This window comes from Schistocerca cancellata, chromosome 3, assembly GCF_023864275.1.
Source record: "Schistocerca cancellata isolate TAMUIC-IGC-003103 chromosome 3, iqSchCanc2.1, whole genome shotgun sequence".
NCBI lineage: Eukaryota > Metazoa > Arthropoda > Insecta > Orthoptera > Acrididae > Schistocerca > Schistocerca cancellata.
In genome coordinates, this window is record NC_064628.1 from 169,576,848 (window position 1) to 169,595,850 (window position 19,003).

Genomic DNA, 19,003 nt, shown 5'->3' on the forward strand with positions numbered 1-19,003 from the left:
TTACTGGACACCGTTGTTACTAACATTGAAAATATAAATTACACCAGAAATTGTATGCTACTTAGCAAGAAGAGTTTAAGTGTGCGTATACCCATTGCAGACCAGTTTTGCTGTAACATTTTGCTTGTTTAAAAATCTGTGGTCAAGTGGACTGTCAGGAACAATTACAGACGGTTGGTCAGTAATGGTTAAAGAAGGAAATGTATGGGTCATTTATTCACTGGTGTCCAAAATTAAAGCAACAAACTGCTATCTCCCCGTCCTGTGTCTAATTCACGTTGTAATCACACAAACTTTCAAGAGATGTCGTTACGATCGTGTTCTTCACGGAAGATGGCGTTCCGATCAACAGACAACCACGCCAACAATGACGGGGTAGTGTTTGCAGGGCAGTCCCACGTCCAAGTCGTTGTGTGCACAGTCACAGACGGTGCAGTGAGACACAGAGAAGACGCCTCAGACTCTCTGCTGTGGAGGGCCATAGGAAGAATGGAAGGAGGACAGTTCCAAAGTGATGTGGCCCGATGGTTTAATAGTAATCGTTCTGTTGTTTCTCGGATAAGGCGACAGTTTATAGAGACCGAAATTCTATCCTGGAGATCAGGACAGGGCCGACCACATGTGACATAAGAAAGAATGGACCGTTATTTGCTGTAAGGGCACAATGGTACCGCCTTAGTACTGCATTGCAACTGGCATCTGACCTCGCAGCATCCCTGGACGTGTTGTATCGAGACAAACGGTCTCCAGAAGGCATCACCTTTATTGTTGGAGCCCTGCTGTCTCTTTACCTCTGGCGTGTCTTCGCAGAAGAGAACGCCTGGAGTGGAGCTGTCAACGTGCCACCTGGATAAATAACGTGTGTGCAAATCCGTTAAGTTGAACAAAAACTAGGAACATTTTTGTCTGCCGTTATGCATTTTGCAGTCGATTACGTTCTGTGTTCTTTACATTGTTTCTACTTTACTATCATCTGTTTGTACTGTTCTTTTTCGAAATAAACGCGATCTTGAAAAATTTCCGTTTGTTGCTTTAATTTTCGATACCAGTGTAGTTGGAGTCACAAATGATGGCGGACGAGTTTATGCTCGTTCTGCACACCTACGGCATGCCTTATTCCACAGCCATTGAGCGTTAAGTAGCGATCTGAGTGTTCTGCTTTCAATGTCGTACCCAATGCAACCATTTAACGTGATCGTTGCGAGATATTTGGTAAATTTTTATTCATATGTTACGAGTTGTCATGGCCGATGTTGGTGGTAATCGATAAATTCTACACAAGCAGATGAGAGATTTAAATTGCGGGATACACGCTTAAAGCACAACGCACGTGTATGCGCTTGCCGCAATTGCGGTTGGAAAAAAAGGGCAACTATTGCAGCTTTAAACATAGCGCATGGAGAAATCTAACTATGGCTGGTGTGTACAAGAAGTTAGCATTTGCAGTAATCAGCAATGGAAATTGGTCGGATGTCGAGATACTGGTCGAAATCAATGGAATCGAAAACTTTTACTAGTACATTAAAGGACACACGAAAAAATCTGGACCTGCTTAAAAAGACTGATTACACTGTTTCTAAAAATTTTGCAACGTCGAGGATGTACACGTAGCAACAAAACAGCAATTTGCAGAGCTTAAACTGATGGAATAACTACGTTTAATGGACACTCGTTTGCAAAAGTTGTAATCACGAAGTTCTACATGCAGATTCCACACGATTGTGCAGAAGAACAGTTGCCAGCGTTCACCCAGGAAAATGTTGTGTGCTTTAACAGCTGTGTTATATAGGATATACAACGAAGAATCAAACTTCCGAATGCTCTCGGCTAAAAGATTTGCAGAAAGGAGTGGAACTAATTGTTAGAACCATAAAACAGGTATATGATGTGATTCTTCAGTTTCTCCCAGCGTATTTCTTGCTCAAACAGTCCACGAGTGTACTGCCGGTCCATAGTGTCCAACGGGTTTTAAAAATGGCTCTGAGCACTATGGGACTTAACTTCTGAGGTCATCAGTCGCATACAACTTAGAACTACTTCAACCTAACTAACCTAAGGACATCATACACATCCATGCCCGAGGCAGGATTCGAACCTGCGACCGTCGCGGTAGCGCGGTTCCAGACTGTAGCGCCTAGAACCGCTCGGCCACCCCGGCCGGCTGTCCAACGGGCACAACACTTCGGCGATCAGACATATCGCCATCGTCACCTGACGAGTAGTGGTGGGTGGCCATACGTTGGTGTAATGGTGGAAAGTGTTAGAATTGAGACTCTTTAAGACGTAAGGGACACATATAAAAAATCTGTTTCTAAAGTTCCACTCACATCTGGACCCACTTAGATGTTGTACAAGTAGTAACATAACAATCGTTTGCAGAATCTAAAACCGATTCAGAATGTGGTAATCTATCATCAGCTATTCTTTGCACCCCCCCCCCCCCCCCCCCGTCTTTCTAGATACTTGTCCATATTCTTAACACTAGCAAAGAAAACCTGTGGTGCTTTTGCTATCCATTGTAGCTGCAAACACCCATACATTGGAGTACTGTTTGAATCAAGATTCAGAACTACCTTAACGGTCACACGAAAACAAAATCTATACATCTAAATGTGACAAGAATCTTACAGCACGAAGCAGAGTGGATAATGTGTCAGGCCCTGAGGAAAGACCAACAAACATTATTTACAGCTACACTCTGTGCCCGTCGAAACTGTTGGAATCAAGACCGTTCATTGGATAAAGGGGCATATGTAAAAACTACAATTGATGGGAAGCAAGAAAGGTGTACACATTGCTTTAAGCACAGAGAGATACTAGAATTTACTGTAAAAAAACATATAGCAGCGATGGGTAGTCATACGCTCCAACTGTGTACGCAAATCAAATGTATTTACTTTTAATTCTCCATAGGACAGGCACAGGAATATGTCTTCGTATGACGAGGTGATGATGGCATGTGATCTTCTTCCGGTTATACCTTCTAAACGTGAATGACCATGCAAATCAAGGTACAAACTATTTTGTGTGTGTGCTTCTGCCATGCAGAATAACAGTATCTGTGCCTAATATTCGCTCTAAAATCTGTAAGCACAGGGCCGTCAGTAATGCAGTCTTCAATGGAGTCAGCCAACATCCATTAACCCAACCTGACATGTGTCTCAGACTGTTGATCAAGTCATGTATATTGTCGCAAGACACACTAAAAAAATCCCAAACATGCAACGTATGTGATTCTTCCCAGTCTTGGCTCTATAGGGAGTAACGGAGCAGAAGAAATGATTCGACATTAGGACTACATATACGAAAATTTTATTGGCATTGATCCAAGACCGCTCGACAAACAATGCCTCCTTACGCATCAGGAAGGCAAGACAGCTATGGCTCACCTTGGAACTATCAGAATTACTGTTATTAGAATCTTCCCCATTCCTAACACTAGTGTGCTTACGGCCAAAAGAACTTTAATTCCTCCCTGTGTGTGTGTGTGTGTGTGTGTGTGCGTGTGTGTGTGTGTGTGTGTGTGTGTGTGTGTGTGTGTGTGTTTGTAAGCGAGCGCGTATAACCCAGGATCAAGCACTCAATACTACAATACTTTTGATGACACCTTCTAAACAAATGTGGTTCCACTTACACTTTTTATGAGGGAGCATCCTTTAAAAAAATACTAACAAGCCACTAAAAAAATCTGCTAGGTTTTATCCTTGTTCTTAACGCCAACAAAGAAAAATCGTAGTGCTTTTACCAATCTTAGTAACTACAAATAGTGATGCACCGAAATCGAGAGGATGGGCTACGTGAAAAATGTTTTAACGAATGAATACGAACCAGTTTACGCCACAATAGAATCTTTTAGTGGAGGTCGCAATGGATCGCTTGTTTGAAAGACCAATTCAGTTAACGAATGAACAAAATGTACATGGATTCTGTTGTAAAAAGCGCTATTTTTTCACGTGTTGGCTGTCTCCCTCCCTCCCACCGCCGTACGACGGTAGAGGGAGGTGGCGGCCTCATCATTCCTTGACACTGCTGTGTAGATTGATAAGCGTCTTATGCAAATAAGCTTCATGTGTCCTGCCATGAACATCCTCTCTTCACCTCAGTAATCTCATAATTTGGACGATTACCTGACATTGACATGACGGTCAGGATAGTCATCCCTGTACAGCCATACAGTTTCGAAAGCATTTCTTTGAGGGGGCACTGTTCTGTCAATTTGATATTTGTTCCAAGCCGTCTTAATGGTGTTGCAATTTTAATGACTAGCGCTGTATGTACAAAACCAACTGTACAACATAAAGGCACTATTGTTAAGCATCTTCTGCACTTAAAATTTATCCTCATTCACTGAACAGCAGTGTGATATATTTACAGTGTCCCAAAACGAATACGTTTTGCTGAAACCTCCTGGCAAATTAAAACTGCGTGCCGGACGAAGACTCGAAATTGGGACTATTTCGCGGGCAAGTGCTCTACCGACTGAGCTAACCAAGCTCGACTCACGACGCGTCCTGACAACTTTACTTCCGCCAGAACCTCATCTCCTACCTTCTAAGCTTGACTTCTGCTGCGAAACTTGCAGGACTAGCACTCCTCGAAAAAATGATATTGCGGAGTTATGGCTTAGCCACAGCCTGGGGGATGTTTCCAGAATGAAATTTTCACTCTACAGCGAAATGTGCGCTGATGTGAAACTCGCCAACATACAAGTTTAATGTGGCAGTAAAGTAGTATGAATTCTCTATCCAGTTCTCATACGCATCTGACCTATAATATATTTTTTTTACGCGTTAATGGTATCTAATGCATGTAACCTAAATAAGTAAAGTCGTTTGGCATGAATGGCTAGGAGATCCCGAAGGGCAGGTTCAGCTGCCTAATTGAAAAGGTTTTCCATATCCCTTGGCCCCAAAGTTATGTTTCCTTCACGGGTAAGTGTATCTGTTTAGTGCACGTGGCCTGTACGTGTGTGTAGTGTAGTGTCATGTTCGCGTAGGAAATGGTGAGAGAATGGAGAGGGTGAAGCCCGGTGTCGGGACGTAGCCAACTCCTCTCGAATAGTAGCCGGGGTCGCCAAGCTATACGTCCCATCCGAAGGCAGGATCGCTATCAACAGTGTCGCATGCCCTCAGTTCACGAGACACTGCGAAGAGGCTTGGAATTGAATCCAGGCCATTGGCGGGAAGACTGGTGGTGAAGGACTTTAGACCACCACCCCTCCTGTCACCTCTGCAAAGGGAAAATTGTCAACAACACGCGGTGTACCCAAACGGTCACCAGCCAAATATAGCCCGCCTGACGGTGCTTAACTACGGTGATGACAGGAATCGGTGTATCCAGCTCGGCACCGCCGTAAAAGACATGTAACCTCATTACACAGCAGAGCCAAGAGCCAATGACATAGTACAAAGAGAGATGCCACTTTTCAAGTAATATTTTCTGTAAAATTATCTGCGATATTATATGTCTGACAGGTTTGTATGTTTGGTGATTTTTTTTTTTTTTACTGCAACACTCATACTGCGAATAATAGCGTGGTAAAAAGCAGCTGCCACATTAGATATCATTTTAAAAATGTTTCCTTGGAAAAATAAAGTTATTTGAAATAACACAAATACACAATAACAAAGTCTTTTCGGCCAATTTTTTTTCGCATGGATATTCAATGAAAATTCAATCATTGTCGTCCCTCCACTATTACTGACGTCACAACTCATCTCTGACTTTGCTTTGCTGCTGTGTGTCTCTGACAGGCAGCGATCTCCAGAAGTCTATTCGCTCTTGGAATAGTCCTTTTTTAACCTGCAACGTCTGGCCTATGTCCAAATATTCTAGGTCGCTATCTGAAGTAACTCTCGGCCAGTGCACCAATTCGTCAGTTGGCGTTGGATTCCTACAAGAAAAAACAGTGTCAGTTTTTGATACATTCACTTAATCACAAAGGAATAAGATGCTAGAGATGACATTTCACAATACATACCAAAGAATTTATAACAATTTTAGACACATCAAACATTCAGATTATATTATTAACAAAGGAATGTTTAAGTTTTTAGGTCTAATTATTGTAAATGAAACCAACTGCGGGACAAAATGCATCGAAACTGAGGGGAGTGATGTCGATGTCACATGAAATAAGTGTCCAAGGAATAGAAAAGCAACTGGAATCACTCAACAGAGGAAAGTCCACTGGACCTGACGGGATTGCCCCCCTTCTAACCAGTGTGCGATTTGCAGGGGGGGGGGGGGGGGGGGGATGGGGGGATTTCCCCCCCCCCTCTGCATCAGACCATCCCCTCCTCTGGTTTTTGTTTATGCATCCCTACCTGGGATGTTTATTTCCCATGCACTGGAGTAAAACTTTACATATAATTTAAATTTGTGGAGCCGAACACTGAAAGTTTTTAATATAGTCTTACTATTAATACTATTATTATGCTCGCTTATTAATTTTGAAAAAGTGTTATGTAGTAGGTAAGCATTTCAAAACATTTAGAACTAAATGACGAGACGACGCACGCCACATTTCCGTAGCATGCCACAATGTTGCAAGACGTCGCCCCAGCGTAAACGAAGCTTTCTAAGCCAGGTCTGTATTGCATGGTGGATGTGATGTGTTGCGTACGAAACTAAAACCTGCAATCAGATCCAAACGAGGTGGAAAACTGTGAAGAGGTGTCATCCTGCAGCAAGATAAGCTCGCCCACATTCTGCCAAACGGACAGCCGACGCAATAAAGGAGTTGAGATTCGAGGTGCTGGAACACCCACCATACAGTCCAGACCTGGCTCCAAGCGATTTTCACATGTTTGGACCCTTAACGGAAGCACTACACGGAAGAAGATTTGAAAGTGATCAAGACGTCATTGCTGCGGTGCAAAATTGGTTACAGATGCAACCGATGAACGTATTTTCTGATGAAATAAAAAAACTCGTAAAACGTCGGGAAAACTGCATTGAAGTCCAGCGAGGTTACGTAGAAAAATAACGAATGTTTCAGTTTTCTATCATCAGAATAAGTACAGCTTTTCACAAATGTGCCTTTACTTTTTGAATTCCCCTCGTATACCTGTATGTAGATGATTTTGTAAATAAGCTTCACCTATAATGTGCTTTTAAAGATATAACAAGGGATGGCTTTTCTGATAGTGCATACGCGTGAATAGTGAGTTTCGGCATTAACATCTATTTATAAATAACTGTTTAACCATGGGTAACGCCACGGTCACAGCTAGTAACATATATAATTTTACTAACCCCCTAAGACATCCCCCCCACTGGTAAAAGCACAAATCGCATACTGCTTCTAACAGCCGTGTACCGCAAGTCTCTAGAGGAATGGAAGGTTCCAAATGATTGGAAAAGAGCACAGGTAGTTCCAGTCTTCAAGAAGGGTCGTCGAGCAGATGCGCAAAACTATAGACCTATATCGAGAGGGTGCGTTTCTGGATGAGGTATCGATCTGTTGTAGAATTTTGGACCATGTTTTTTGCTCGAGTATCATGTCGTTTTTGGAAACCCAGAATCTACTCTGTAGGAATCAACATGGATTCCAGAAACAGCGATCGTGTGAGACCCAACTCGCTTTATTTGTTCATGAGACCCAGAAAATATTAGATACAGGCTATTTTCCTTGACTTCCGGAAGGCGTTAGATAGAGTTCCGCACTGTCGCCTGATAAACAAAGTAAGAGCCTACGGAATATCAGACCAGCTGTGTGGCTGGATTAAAGAGTTTTTAGCAAACAGAACACAGCGTGTTGTTATCAATGGGGAGACGTCTACAGACGTTAAAGTAACCTCTGGCGTGCCACAGGGGAGTGTTATGGGACCATTGCTTTTCACAATATATATAAATGACCTAGTAGATAGTGTCGGAAGTTCCATGCGGCTTTTCGCTGATGATGCTGTAGTATACAGAGAAGTTGCAGCATTAGAAAATTGTAGCGAAATGCAGGAAGATCTGCAGCGGATAGGCACTTGGTGCAGGGAGTGGCAACTGACCCTTAACATAGACAAATGTAATGTATTGCGAATACATAGAAAGAAGGATCCTTTATTGTATGATTATATGATAGCGGAACAAACACTGGTAGCAGTTACTTCTGTAAAATATCTGGGAGTATGCGTGCGGAACGATTTGAAATGGACTGATCATATAAAATAATTGTTGGTAAGGCGGCTGCCAGGTTGAGATTCATTGGGAGAGTCCTTAGAAAATGTAGTCCATCAACAAAGGAGGTGGCTTACAAAACACTCGTACGACCTATACTTGAGTATTGCTCATCAGTGTGGGATCCGTACCAGATCGGGTTGACGGAGGAGATAGAGAAGATTCAAAGAAGAGTGGCGCGTTTCGTCACAAGGTTATTTGGTAACCGTGATAGCGTTACGGAGATGTTTAGCAAACTCAAGTGGCAGACTCTGCAAGAGAGGCGCTCTGCATCGCGGTGTAGCTTGCTCTTCAGGTTTCGAGAGGGTGCGTTTCTGGATGAGGTATCGAATATATTGCTTCCCCCTACTTATACCTCCCGAGGAGATCACGAATGTAAAATTAGAGAGATTCGAGCGCGCTTTCCGGCAGTTGTTCTTCCCGCGAACCATACGCGACTGGAACAGAAAAGGGAGGTAATGACCGTGGCACGTAAAGTGCCCTCCGCCACACACCATTGGGTGGCTTGCGGAGTATAAATGTAGATGTAGATGTAGATGTAGAATCATGATTGTGCTGTCCGAATGATGTCACATGCAACCTCTGAAATTCGACTTTTCGCTGCTACTCAGGTATGATATACAATGTGCACTGATGGAGCGACAAATTAATGAACAAGTGATCTTATTTTATGTAGTTAGATTAATTACTACAAATAGCAAAACTGTACGTAAATAGAGGAATTACGAACCCTAATGTCATACCGTAACTGTATGCTACAGAAATTCCATGCCACATGATTTCTGCAGTTCACATGGCCTATGCGTTCAAAATGAAGTATTGTAAATAGTTAGGATATCTTTTCAATATTTTTTACCTCTTATAGTTTAACAACTATTGTAAATAGTGAGAATACATTCCAGCGTTACTGGACACAAAGAAATTTTGAACACCCCGTTGTAATGAATCTTGCCCCCTGAGAACTATCGTACTTTAATTGAAATGTCAGATTCCATATAAATTTCGGCCTGACCTGAGTAATTTTTATGCTGAAACTAGCTGGCGTACCCGGCTTCACTCAGGGAGTTAATATGAGAATTTGAGGTAGTTAGAATAAAAGGATAAACTTTAAAGTATAAGAGGTAACAAATATTTATTGAAAACTTATTCTGACTTTTTACAATACTTGTTAAACTATAAGAGGTAAAAAAATATTGAAAACATTCTGTCGCGCTGACCAATCAGCTACGGAGTGGACACAAACGCTGTAATGGACTGTAACGATCTGAAACTGAATCCCACCGAGACAAATGGTTGCGTTTCTCAGCAACAGTGAAGCGGGACGAGAGTTTCTTCTGGCCTGTATGATGGACATAAGGAAATTATGGACTAAGTTTGTACGGATTGTAAATCGTCTACAGGAAAAATATGTGCCTAATAAGTAGATTAAGGATAGAAAAGATCCACGATGGTTTAACAACAGAATTCGGAAAATGCTGAGGAAGAAAAGGCTGTTGCACTCTTGGTTCAAAAGAGGTCATGCGAATGACGACAGGCAAAGGATAGTAAAGATTCATGCATCTATGCATCTATGCGCGAAGCATACAACAACTACCACCGTCGTAGCTTAGCAAAAGATCTGACCGAGAACCTGAGAAAATTCTGGTGTCATGTAAAATTGCTCAGCTGGTCTAAGGCTTCTACCCAGTCATTCGTTGATCATTCTGGTATGGCAGCAGAAGATAACAAAAGAAGAATCGAAGTTTTAAATTTCGCGTTTAAGAAATCGTTCACACAGGAGAATTGTATAATCATACCGTTGTTTGACTATCACACAGAGTATACCGTGAGTCGCAATAGGTACAACAAAAAGAGCTGAGTGTGGTTTCAGCTCTGAGACTGCAAATGTGTGTGCAAGTTGCGTTTTCGTGAGTGTGTGTGTGTGTGTGTGTCTACTGCTGACAAAGGTCTTAATGGCCGAAAGCTTTAATTTTGTGAATCTTTTTGTTGTGCCTATCGCGACTCGTCATCTCCGCTATATGGTGAGTAGCAAACTTTCCTTCTCTGGTATTGTTACGTTCCATCCTGGATTTTCCATTGTTACATTCCCGTATGGACGACACAGTAATAGGCAACCCTGGCGTAGAGAAAGAACTGAAAGGGTTGAAAACAAATAAGTCGCCAGGTCCGAATGGAGTCTGAATTCAGGTTAAAAAGAGTACTCCACAGCACTGGCTACTTAGTTAAGGCGCATTCATCGCGAATCTCTCACCCAGCGCAAAGTCCCAGACCCAAAAAATGACAGATCAATATCCTTAATATAGGTCTGCTGCAGAATTCTTGAACATATTCTCAGTTAGAATATACTTAATTTCCTCGAGACAGAAAATCTTCTGTTCACAAATCAGAACGGATTTAGAAAGCATCGCTCGTGTGATCTTCTGATGACTTTATTAGTCGATAAACGACAGCGTCATATGCAAACAACCCAAAACGGCTGCTCAGATTGTCTCTCAAGTCGTGTATATGGATAAGGAACAGCAAAGGGCCTATAACACTATCTTGGGGAACGCCAGAAATCACTTCTGTTTTACTCGATTACTTACTTTCTATCAGTTACTACGAACTGTGACCTCTCTGACAGGAAATCACAAATCCAGTCACATAACTGAGACGATATTCCATAAGCACGCAATTTCACTACGAGCCGCTTGTGTGGCACAGTGTCAAATGCCTTCCAGAAATCCAGAAATACGGAATCGATGTGAAATCCCTTGTCAATAGTACTCGACACTTCATGTGAATAGAGAGCTAGTTGTGTTTCACACGAACGATGTTTTCTAAACCCTGTTGACTGTGTGTCCATAGACCATTTTCTTCGGGGTAATTCATAATGTTCGAACACAATATATGTTCCAAAATGCTGATGCATATCGACGTTAACGATATGGGCCTGTAATTTAGTGGATTACTCCTACTACCTTTCTTGAATATTGGTGTGAGCTGTGCAGCTTTCCAGTCTTTGGGTACAGATATTTCGTCGAGCGAACGGTTGTATATGATTGTTAAGTATGGAGCTAATGCATCAGCATACTCCCAAAGGAGCTTCACTACTCCGAGGATATTTACTTCTACGTTACTCATGTTGGCAGCTCTTCTCGATTCTTATTCTTGAATATTTACTTCTTTTGTGAAGGCATTTCGGAAGGCTGTATTTAGTAACTCTGCTATGGCATCACTGTCTTCGATAGTATCTCCATTGCTATCGGGCAGAGAAGGTATTGATTGTTTCTTGCCGCTAACATGCTTCAATATGACTAGAGTATCTTTGGATTATCTGCCAGGTTTCGGGACAAAGTTTCGTTGAGGAAACAGTTATAAGCATCTCGCATAAGCAGTGTCCTCTAAATTTCGAGCTTCTCTAAAGGATCGCCAATCTTGGGGATTTTGCGTCTGTTTGGATTTGGCATGTTTGTTTCGTTGTTTCTAACACGTTTTGTATACCAAGGAGGATCAGCTCCGTCGTTTGTTAATTTATTTGGTATAAATCTCTCAACTTCATTCTGACATACCATACTAAGTGTGTTTCTTCATTGTGATGGGAGGTATGTCACGTTCAGGCTCAATTACTTATATGAATATTTGTAAAAGTTGTAGCTAAGTTTCATTTTCGTTCAACTTACTTTTCCTTGATGCTCATGGTGGTGGTAAAAACTTATTGTCCATACATAGCGTTGCTGTAAGAGTGTCTGTACCTTTGTGTAGCTATTTCCTTTAAGTATGTAAAAGAGGCTTCTTTCAACGAATAGTTTTTCTGTTTCAAATGCAGTATTTTTTACAATCTAGTCTCCGTTAGGATTGTTGTCGGTCAGTATTTTATGTAACTCCGGCACAGTCCAAATGTTTAAAAGTATTATTCTAGTTTACAATCCTTCATCTCGTGGTTGAAGCTCCCTTTTTGTACTTGTTTGAGTATAATATATAATTATTGAAATGCGGTTCTGTCTCGAGAAACCACAAATTATTCTTATTTAACACTAAAAGAAGTTTCGGTGAAGTTTCACCGTTGCCAGTGGGTTCATTTATGTTCGGTCAAATAAAATGTAGAAAAATATGGATGATTATATATTTAAGTATAAAACCACAATATCAAAATCGTATGTATTATCAAGATAAATTTCTATACATGATACTTGACATGAAATAAATGAAGTTATTGACGATGACGAAATTGTGCCGAAGCATGTTTGGATGTTAAACAAGAAGAAATTGTGTTTGCTCAAAGCAGAACCGTATATCATAATTATATGTTCAGACTCAATGTACTTCGTTTGTACCCTAAAAAATCCTACATTGATCTGTCGTTTTTTCATGTAAGTCGATAATCATGAACTACATAAAGGAAAAACTTCCTCGGTCCGGGTTCGATACCCAACCATTGGTTAAATTTTGAGTAAAAAGGATCAGCAATGGTAGGCAAAAACATCTAAGTAGTCAATTTCGTTCTGCCAATGGTCTTGTCAAAGAGAGTGGAGAAGTGGACAGAGGTTCAGGGCATTCTTTAGAACTTTGGGCGGGAAACTGCTCCTGAAACACAGAAGAATCAGTAATAGTCAATGACATGAGGATGCAGAAGGAAATGAAAATCACTGCATTTAAGACACATACTCGTTACGTGTATCCGCAGTATATGTCGCCTGTAATTGAAAAATTGTAGAAAAATTGTCGTGATGATCACTCCATTGGAAAAAAATTTCAGATTATTCCCCATTTGGGCCTATGGGAAGAGCAGACAATGGGGAGGTAACTATGGGAAAAACAGTGAATAACCACCGAAAGGGTAATATTGCGGGAGTCGGAGCGCGGAAGTCAAAATTTTAAGGGTGGCGTGGAAGGTAGCAAATATGAAAAGGGAAATGTAACACTTCAGTCTAGTTATAGTGAGGATCAATGAAGTGAAATAGAAAGAACACAAGTGTTTCCGGTCTGACGAATATCCAGTAATATCAGTAGCAGCAGATAATGCTGTAACAAGAGTAAGAGTCATCATGAATAGTAAGGTTGGGCCCAGAATGAATCACAGTGAACAGTTCAGTGTTGGGGCTATTCTCATCAGAATCGGCAGGAATTCAACACCAACAAACATATTCACATAAACATGCTGACAACACAAGCAGAAGATGAAAAGATAGAGAAAGTATATCAAGATATTAAACTTTTAATTCATTATGTAAAGGAAAATGAAAATCTAATCAGTATGGATGACTGGAACACTGTAGTACGGGAAGGAATAGAAGAGAATTACTGGTAATAGGAACGAAAAAAGAGAAAGACTAATTGATTTCGACAATAAATGTCAGCTAGTAATAGCAAGTACAGTGTTCAGGAGCCACAAGAAGAGGAGATATTTTTGGAAAAGCCCCGTAGACACTAAAAGATGCCAGCTGGTTTATGTTCCGAAATCGGACTTTGGACTTTAAGGCATACCCAAGAGCAGATATAGACTCAGATCACAATTTAGTAATGCTGACGAGTAGACTGAATTTTAAAATAATTGCCCGGACGTATCAATGTCGAAAGAAGTCGGTTACCGAAGCACTAAGATATGGTGCGGTGTGTTAGAAGTTCTCCAAGGCTGCAGTTGCTATGAATACCGCGATAGGCAGTTCAGTTTAAATGGAGTGAACATCTATAAAATGTACAATCATACCTGGGATTATAAGAATGTCAGGTGGTTTAAGAAATATTATCACCTCAGCGACTGAAGTTGTACAAATACCCTTGCATAAAAGCTTTATAGCACAGATACACTGTGCAAAAGAATTAAAGGTCACCTTTTCGAAACCACATCATTTACCGTCACTCCAAAGCAGAAGTTAGAAATTTGGCTCAAATGTGCCCACAGCCTTCCTCTTTAATGATGCCATAGACGGGCGCCCTGCGACATCGCCCTCGAACAATTTTTACTCTGGTATACGGGGTGGAGCCACAGGGGACTGTTCAAAAACATTCGACAGAATTTGAACGTGATCCGAAGCACTATATGGTGTTTATGCTTTTTCAGCTCTCCTATTTCGCACCATCAGTAGCGTGATCGCAGGGGCCTGCAGCATTGAAACGTGTGTAAACAAAAAGGCAAAAGGTCCTTCTAAGAGTACCCAGTATAGCGACATCCTCGGCGCTACCCGTGCTCCTACTTTAGGCACTTTAAAAAGAACCTGTACAGTGACAAATCGTCACCGATTCCAAGCTGCCTGCAGGTAAACACCCCCTCGACACCCTTCTGCTGCGTAATACTCGTACTATACTGCCGCTCTGGCACCTGCTTGCCGCCAGTCCATGGTAATGTTGGGTGTAACTGAGGTGAAATTTGGTGTCAATGTAACATCTTTAACCCACCTTGCACCTCATATGAACTTCTGAGGTGTGCCTTTCCTTTCTTTACGACGGCATTAACCCTTACTTTTTGAAGCAATGCCCAGTCCGACAGAGACGTTACAGGGCGCCACACTTTTGCATCATAACAGAGGAAAGTTGTGGGCACCTTACAGCAAATCACTGCTGCATCGCAAAGGGGGAAAATCATAGAGTTTAAAAAAAAAGTGACCATTCAATTCTTACGCAGTGTGCGTTAGACAATATCGCAATTGACAAAGGCTATTTGGAGATGTAGGTGATAGCCATAGGTATCTCGTGATCGGTATTCTATTGACAACTGACTGGACAGGAACTAGGTCTGACCGTCACGTGACATACATCCTCTTGTTCCGGAAAATGTGCTGTAAAATGAGGGTGAGGTACGAAACCTGACGCAATAATAAAGGAACGTTAATCAGCCAAGGTGGAGTCACTTTTCAAGTATTATGGAAGCAGCTGTCCACCGCAACATGGATTCCCTTAATGACGAGTAATAGAAATGAGGCTAGCGATAAACTTAATATTAAAACTAGAAGCCACTAAGTAGATGAAATGAAGGAAATGTGCTATCTTGGAAGTAAAAGAACCAAAGAGGACATAAAAAGTAAAACAGTCAAAGAGGGCATACCCAGCCCAAACAAGTCTACTAACATGAAATGTTGGTCTTAATTTGAGGAAGAAATTTCTGCGAATGTGCGTTTGAGTGCAGCTCTGCGTGGAAATTGGTGGGAGAACCACGACGACAATACATGTATTGAGACATCCACGTTAATTGAGGAAATTGTCTTTGATTCAGTAAAATGTCGAAGAATAGTTCAAGACGTTGAGTGTTTTTGCTACTCTGAGATGAAGAGGCCGGCACAGGAAAGGAATTCGTGATGGGCCATATTAAACCTGGTTAGAAGACTGATGACCCCAAAAAAAGAGAGAAAGAAAATCTAGGGAATGTTCAAACACATTCCCGATCAGCAAAGGTGCTATCAGAAACATCATTGCGTATGAGAGAAAAGATAACTTAAAAAACAGTGTCAGAGAGATCAGAACAAAGTCTACAGCCACTATACAGAGCAAGAGGCTTCCATGACAAATTTTGAGTACTTACCCACATTTCACGAAGTCCGTCCACAGTTTAGTCATGATTTTTGCCATTTCGTTATCCTCTTTTGGCCTCTCAGCAGGTATTGGCAAGATGCTTGTATTTGAGAATAAGTAAAGTAAATCGTCGCCATGAGAAATACCTGAAACATTTTTTGTAATCGATAAGACACTATAAACTGTTACTTAAAACAAAGGAAGAAGAAACGCAAAAATATTATTCTACATTTCCTATTTGCTCAATACGATTTTTTCCTCTAGAAAACAGAATGAGGTAGTATTTCTCACATAGCGTTCTTGTACTTAATGCAATATCAAGTATCGAAAACGTTGACAGATGCCGACAAATCACATAATGTACGCAGATGTACTGTCGTTCCTTATACCGTGCAGTCCGTGAATCCTTATAATTATCTTCATTTTCAAAATGGTTTAAATATGAAGGAGAATATAGACATTATATATATAGAGACACATGACAGAGTGGATTAAAATTCCTATACTTCAACACGTCGTTTTGATCACCTAACTCATTCTACAAGAAGCGGAACCTGTGCCGTCATAAACTAACGTAATGTTCGCACTTTTGTCAGTGTGGGGTAGTGCGACGAGTTTGTTGCTTCCCAGTATTGCGTAGACAAAAGATCAACTAAATGTTCGAATACTCACATCTTTTGGCCATTTCCAGCATGAATGGTAAATGACTGAATGAGTGTGGCAACGTAAACTGACTAAAATGTTAAATGAAGTTTAAATATGTATTCATTGTGTACAATGATAGTTTGTAGTAGGAAACATACTCATAGACTCTTTTTAATGAGATTAATAACTGAAGAGGAGTTTAAGCTATTTCATTCAATTTCACTTTATCACCTAAGAACAATCTTGTGTACAGTGCTCCATGTATCTTGAAATGATAGAAACTAATTGACGTTGTCTGTAAACTTTTAACCTTCATTCATAAATAAACAGGTTCAGAAGTCCTGGCCCCATCTGCACCTGACATAATCTCATTTAACCTGACCTAATCAACCCTGTACATACCTCATAAGGCAATTTAACTCCTAAACTATATATGACAAGTATATTACCGATAAGAATTACATTTTTAATATCAAGCGTTTTTCCGAGTTTATAGCAGTAATACTAATAAATAAACCAATCAAATTATGTATGATTGTGTATGAAGTTGTAGTTTGAATAAAATCAATAAAACATAATGAATTCATTGAGCGAGAGGGGTTGAGTGAAACAAGAGTAAATTGTGATTATAAATATGAGTGATGGGGTCAATGGTCAAATTATGATTTTTTACTAAGTGATACTCCCAATATTTTTTCACAATAGTCAACACTGCATACACTAAGGCACTACGGCCACAGTTAACTGACAGGTTACATTTCTGTGATTCATTTTTCACATGTTAGGTCACTGCACTCTCATACAGAGGTGCTTTTTCATTAAAGCTTTTCATGGTACTACAGGCCTCCGTCTCATATCCTCTGTACTACTACAATCGTTAATTTTTGTTGCCCAAAGAACAAAACTCGTCTTCCATTCCTAATTTAACAGTCTCAGCCTAAACTGATTGCATTCGACTAAAATTCTGTACATATTGTTTCATTTATCTTGGTATTCATCATATAACAACTTTTCAAGCAATACACCATAAAAATGATAAACTGTTTAAGTTTCAATAGCAATAAATATTTTAGCAGACAAATGCTATAAATGTAGGTTTTCAAAATCTCTTTCAGGAATAATTGTAAGGTCAGTATTCCTTGACATGTTCCCGCATCTCTCCAGAACAAAAATAGAGCTTGCCCCAGGTCGCCTTCTTGCGCAGTTGCCATTCTTCATTAGATAATTCGTGACAATATTTTGCACAAGGCTTATAAAGCTGCTGGCCCGGTAATACTGTTATCTCTCAGAATCTGCTTTCCTTGGTATTGCGATCACTTCAGTCTTCTTGAAGTGTGAGGGTGAAAAAGTTAAGGCTTTGAAAGTATTCTCGCAGAATCGCGCACCTCATCTCAAAATCATCCACTTCTTACTTCCATCTTTTTCAGTTTTCTTCCGGCCTTCGGCCTTCTCTTCTGCGTTTAGTAATGGCTTTCCACGTGAGCTCTTGACGATCATACCGCTACTTCGCTTTTTTTCTGAGGTTTAAGTAATTAGACTATACGAGGTATCCATATTTTCCACAGTCATCCGTGTTTCTGCAGTTTTGCATTTCCACTCCAGCTCTTCCTGCTTTGGTACTTTTCACAGTCTGCCAGTCTCAATTTTAGATGTGTGTACGCTCTTTTTCATGCTTTTCAGGAAGCTTTCGTCAATTAAATTCAATGTCTTGTGTGTCATCCAAGGATTTCTATCGCTACCTGCCTTTCTGCCGAGTTGCTCGTCTGCTGTCTTTACTATTTCAATTCTCAAAACGACGTATTAAAGTACTGTTGACTTCTTTTCACAATTTCAGTCAGTCGCTGACTAATTCTCTTCAGTAATTGCTCTTTCAACTAATCTAGGTTTTATCTGCTAAACTCTCTACATTTCTGCAAATTTTCATGCATTTTATAACTACCATATTATGGTTATGGTCAGAGCTCACATATGTTTTGCACTGCAGTTGACAGACTGGTTGCAAAATATCTGCCTTACAACTATATAATCTATCTGAAACCTCACGGTGTCTCCAGGTCTATTGCCGTATACAACCTGTCGGGTTGCGATTCTAGTTTCGTCGCTTCCTCTGCCGCAAGACAGAGAGAATCTGCAAATGAGTGTGCTGTTAATGCCTAATAAGATAAATGGTTTCAAAAAATCGACATTACGTATGGATAAAACATACAAAGAGTAAAAACATGTCTCTATAAGCAAATAACGACAACTCACTGTCTGTTGCTTTGAATTCAGTTCTTTTATTGTACCTAGTTTATAAATGGTTGAAAAAACAAAGGTTAGCTAGTACCTCTCATGTCGACACATTAGGTTATTTAGGAATTAATATGAACTCTTAAGTATCTTACAGTAGACATCAATACTCAGTATTTATTAAGAACGGAAGAACAGCTTTGTTCCTGAGCAACTGAATCGAGTTTCGAAATAAGCCTCGACTAACAACAAGGATAAGGGAATTATCTGCGCGTAAAGCTTACGCAACCGGATTCCGAGATAAAGAGAGCTGGTAATCGTGCAAAAATACATCTTCCTGGAGATTCGGACGTGTTGGCATGAAACCGGGTCTGTACTCTATGGAGTTGGCAGCAGCACGGACTATCAGCCCGGAGACTATGGCTGCGGGTACCCTTGACGCTGCATCACAGACAGGAGCGCCTGCGAT

At 40.7% G+C, this 19,003-nt stretch overlaps 1 protein-coding gene across 1 annotated transcript in view; it reads right to left on the bottom strand.

Moving 5' to 3' along the window:
* Positions 1-5,667: 5,667 nt before the first annotated feature.
* LOC126176183 (fatty acyl-CoA hydrolase precursor, medium chain-like) overlaps positions 5,668-19,003 on the bottom strand; it is a 194,967-nt gene continuing 181,631 nt past the window's right edge. The window contains exons 10-11 of the mRNA XM_049923325.1: positions 15,671-15,806; positions 5,668-5,893 (exon numbers count right to left, since the gene is read on the bottom strand). Coding sequence (XP_049779282.1) covers positions 5,707-5,893; positions 15,671-15,806 — 323 coding nt within the window. The 3' untranslated portion in view covers positions 5,668-5,706. The remainder of the gene's footprint in view (positions 5,894-15,670; positions 15,807-19,003) is intronic.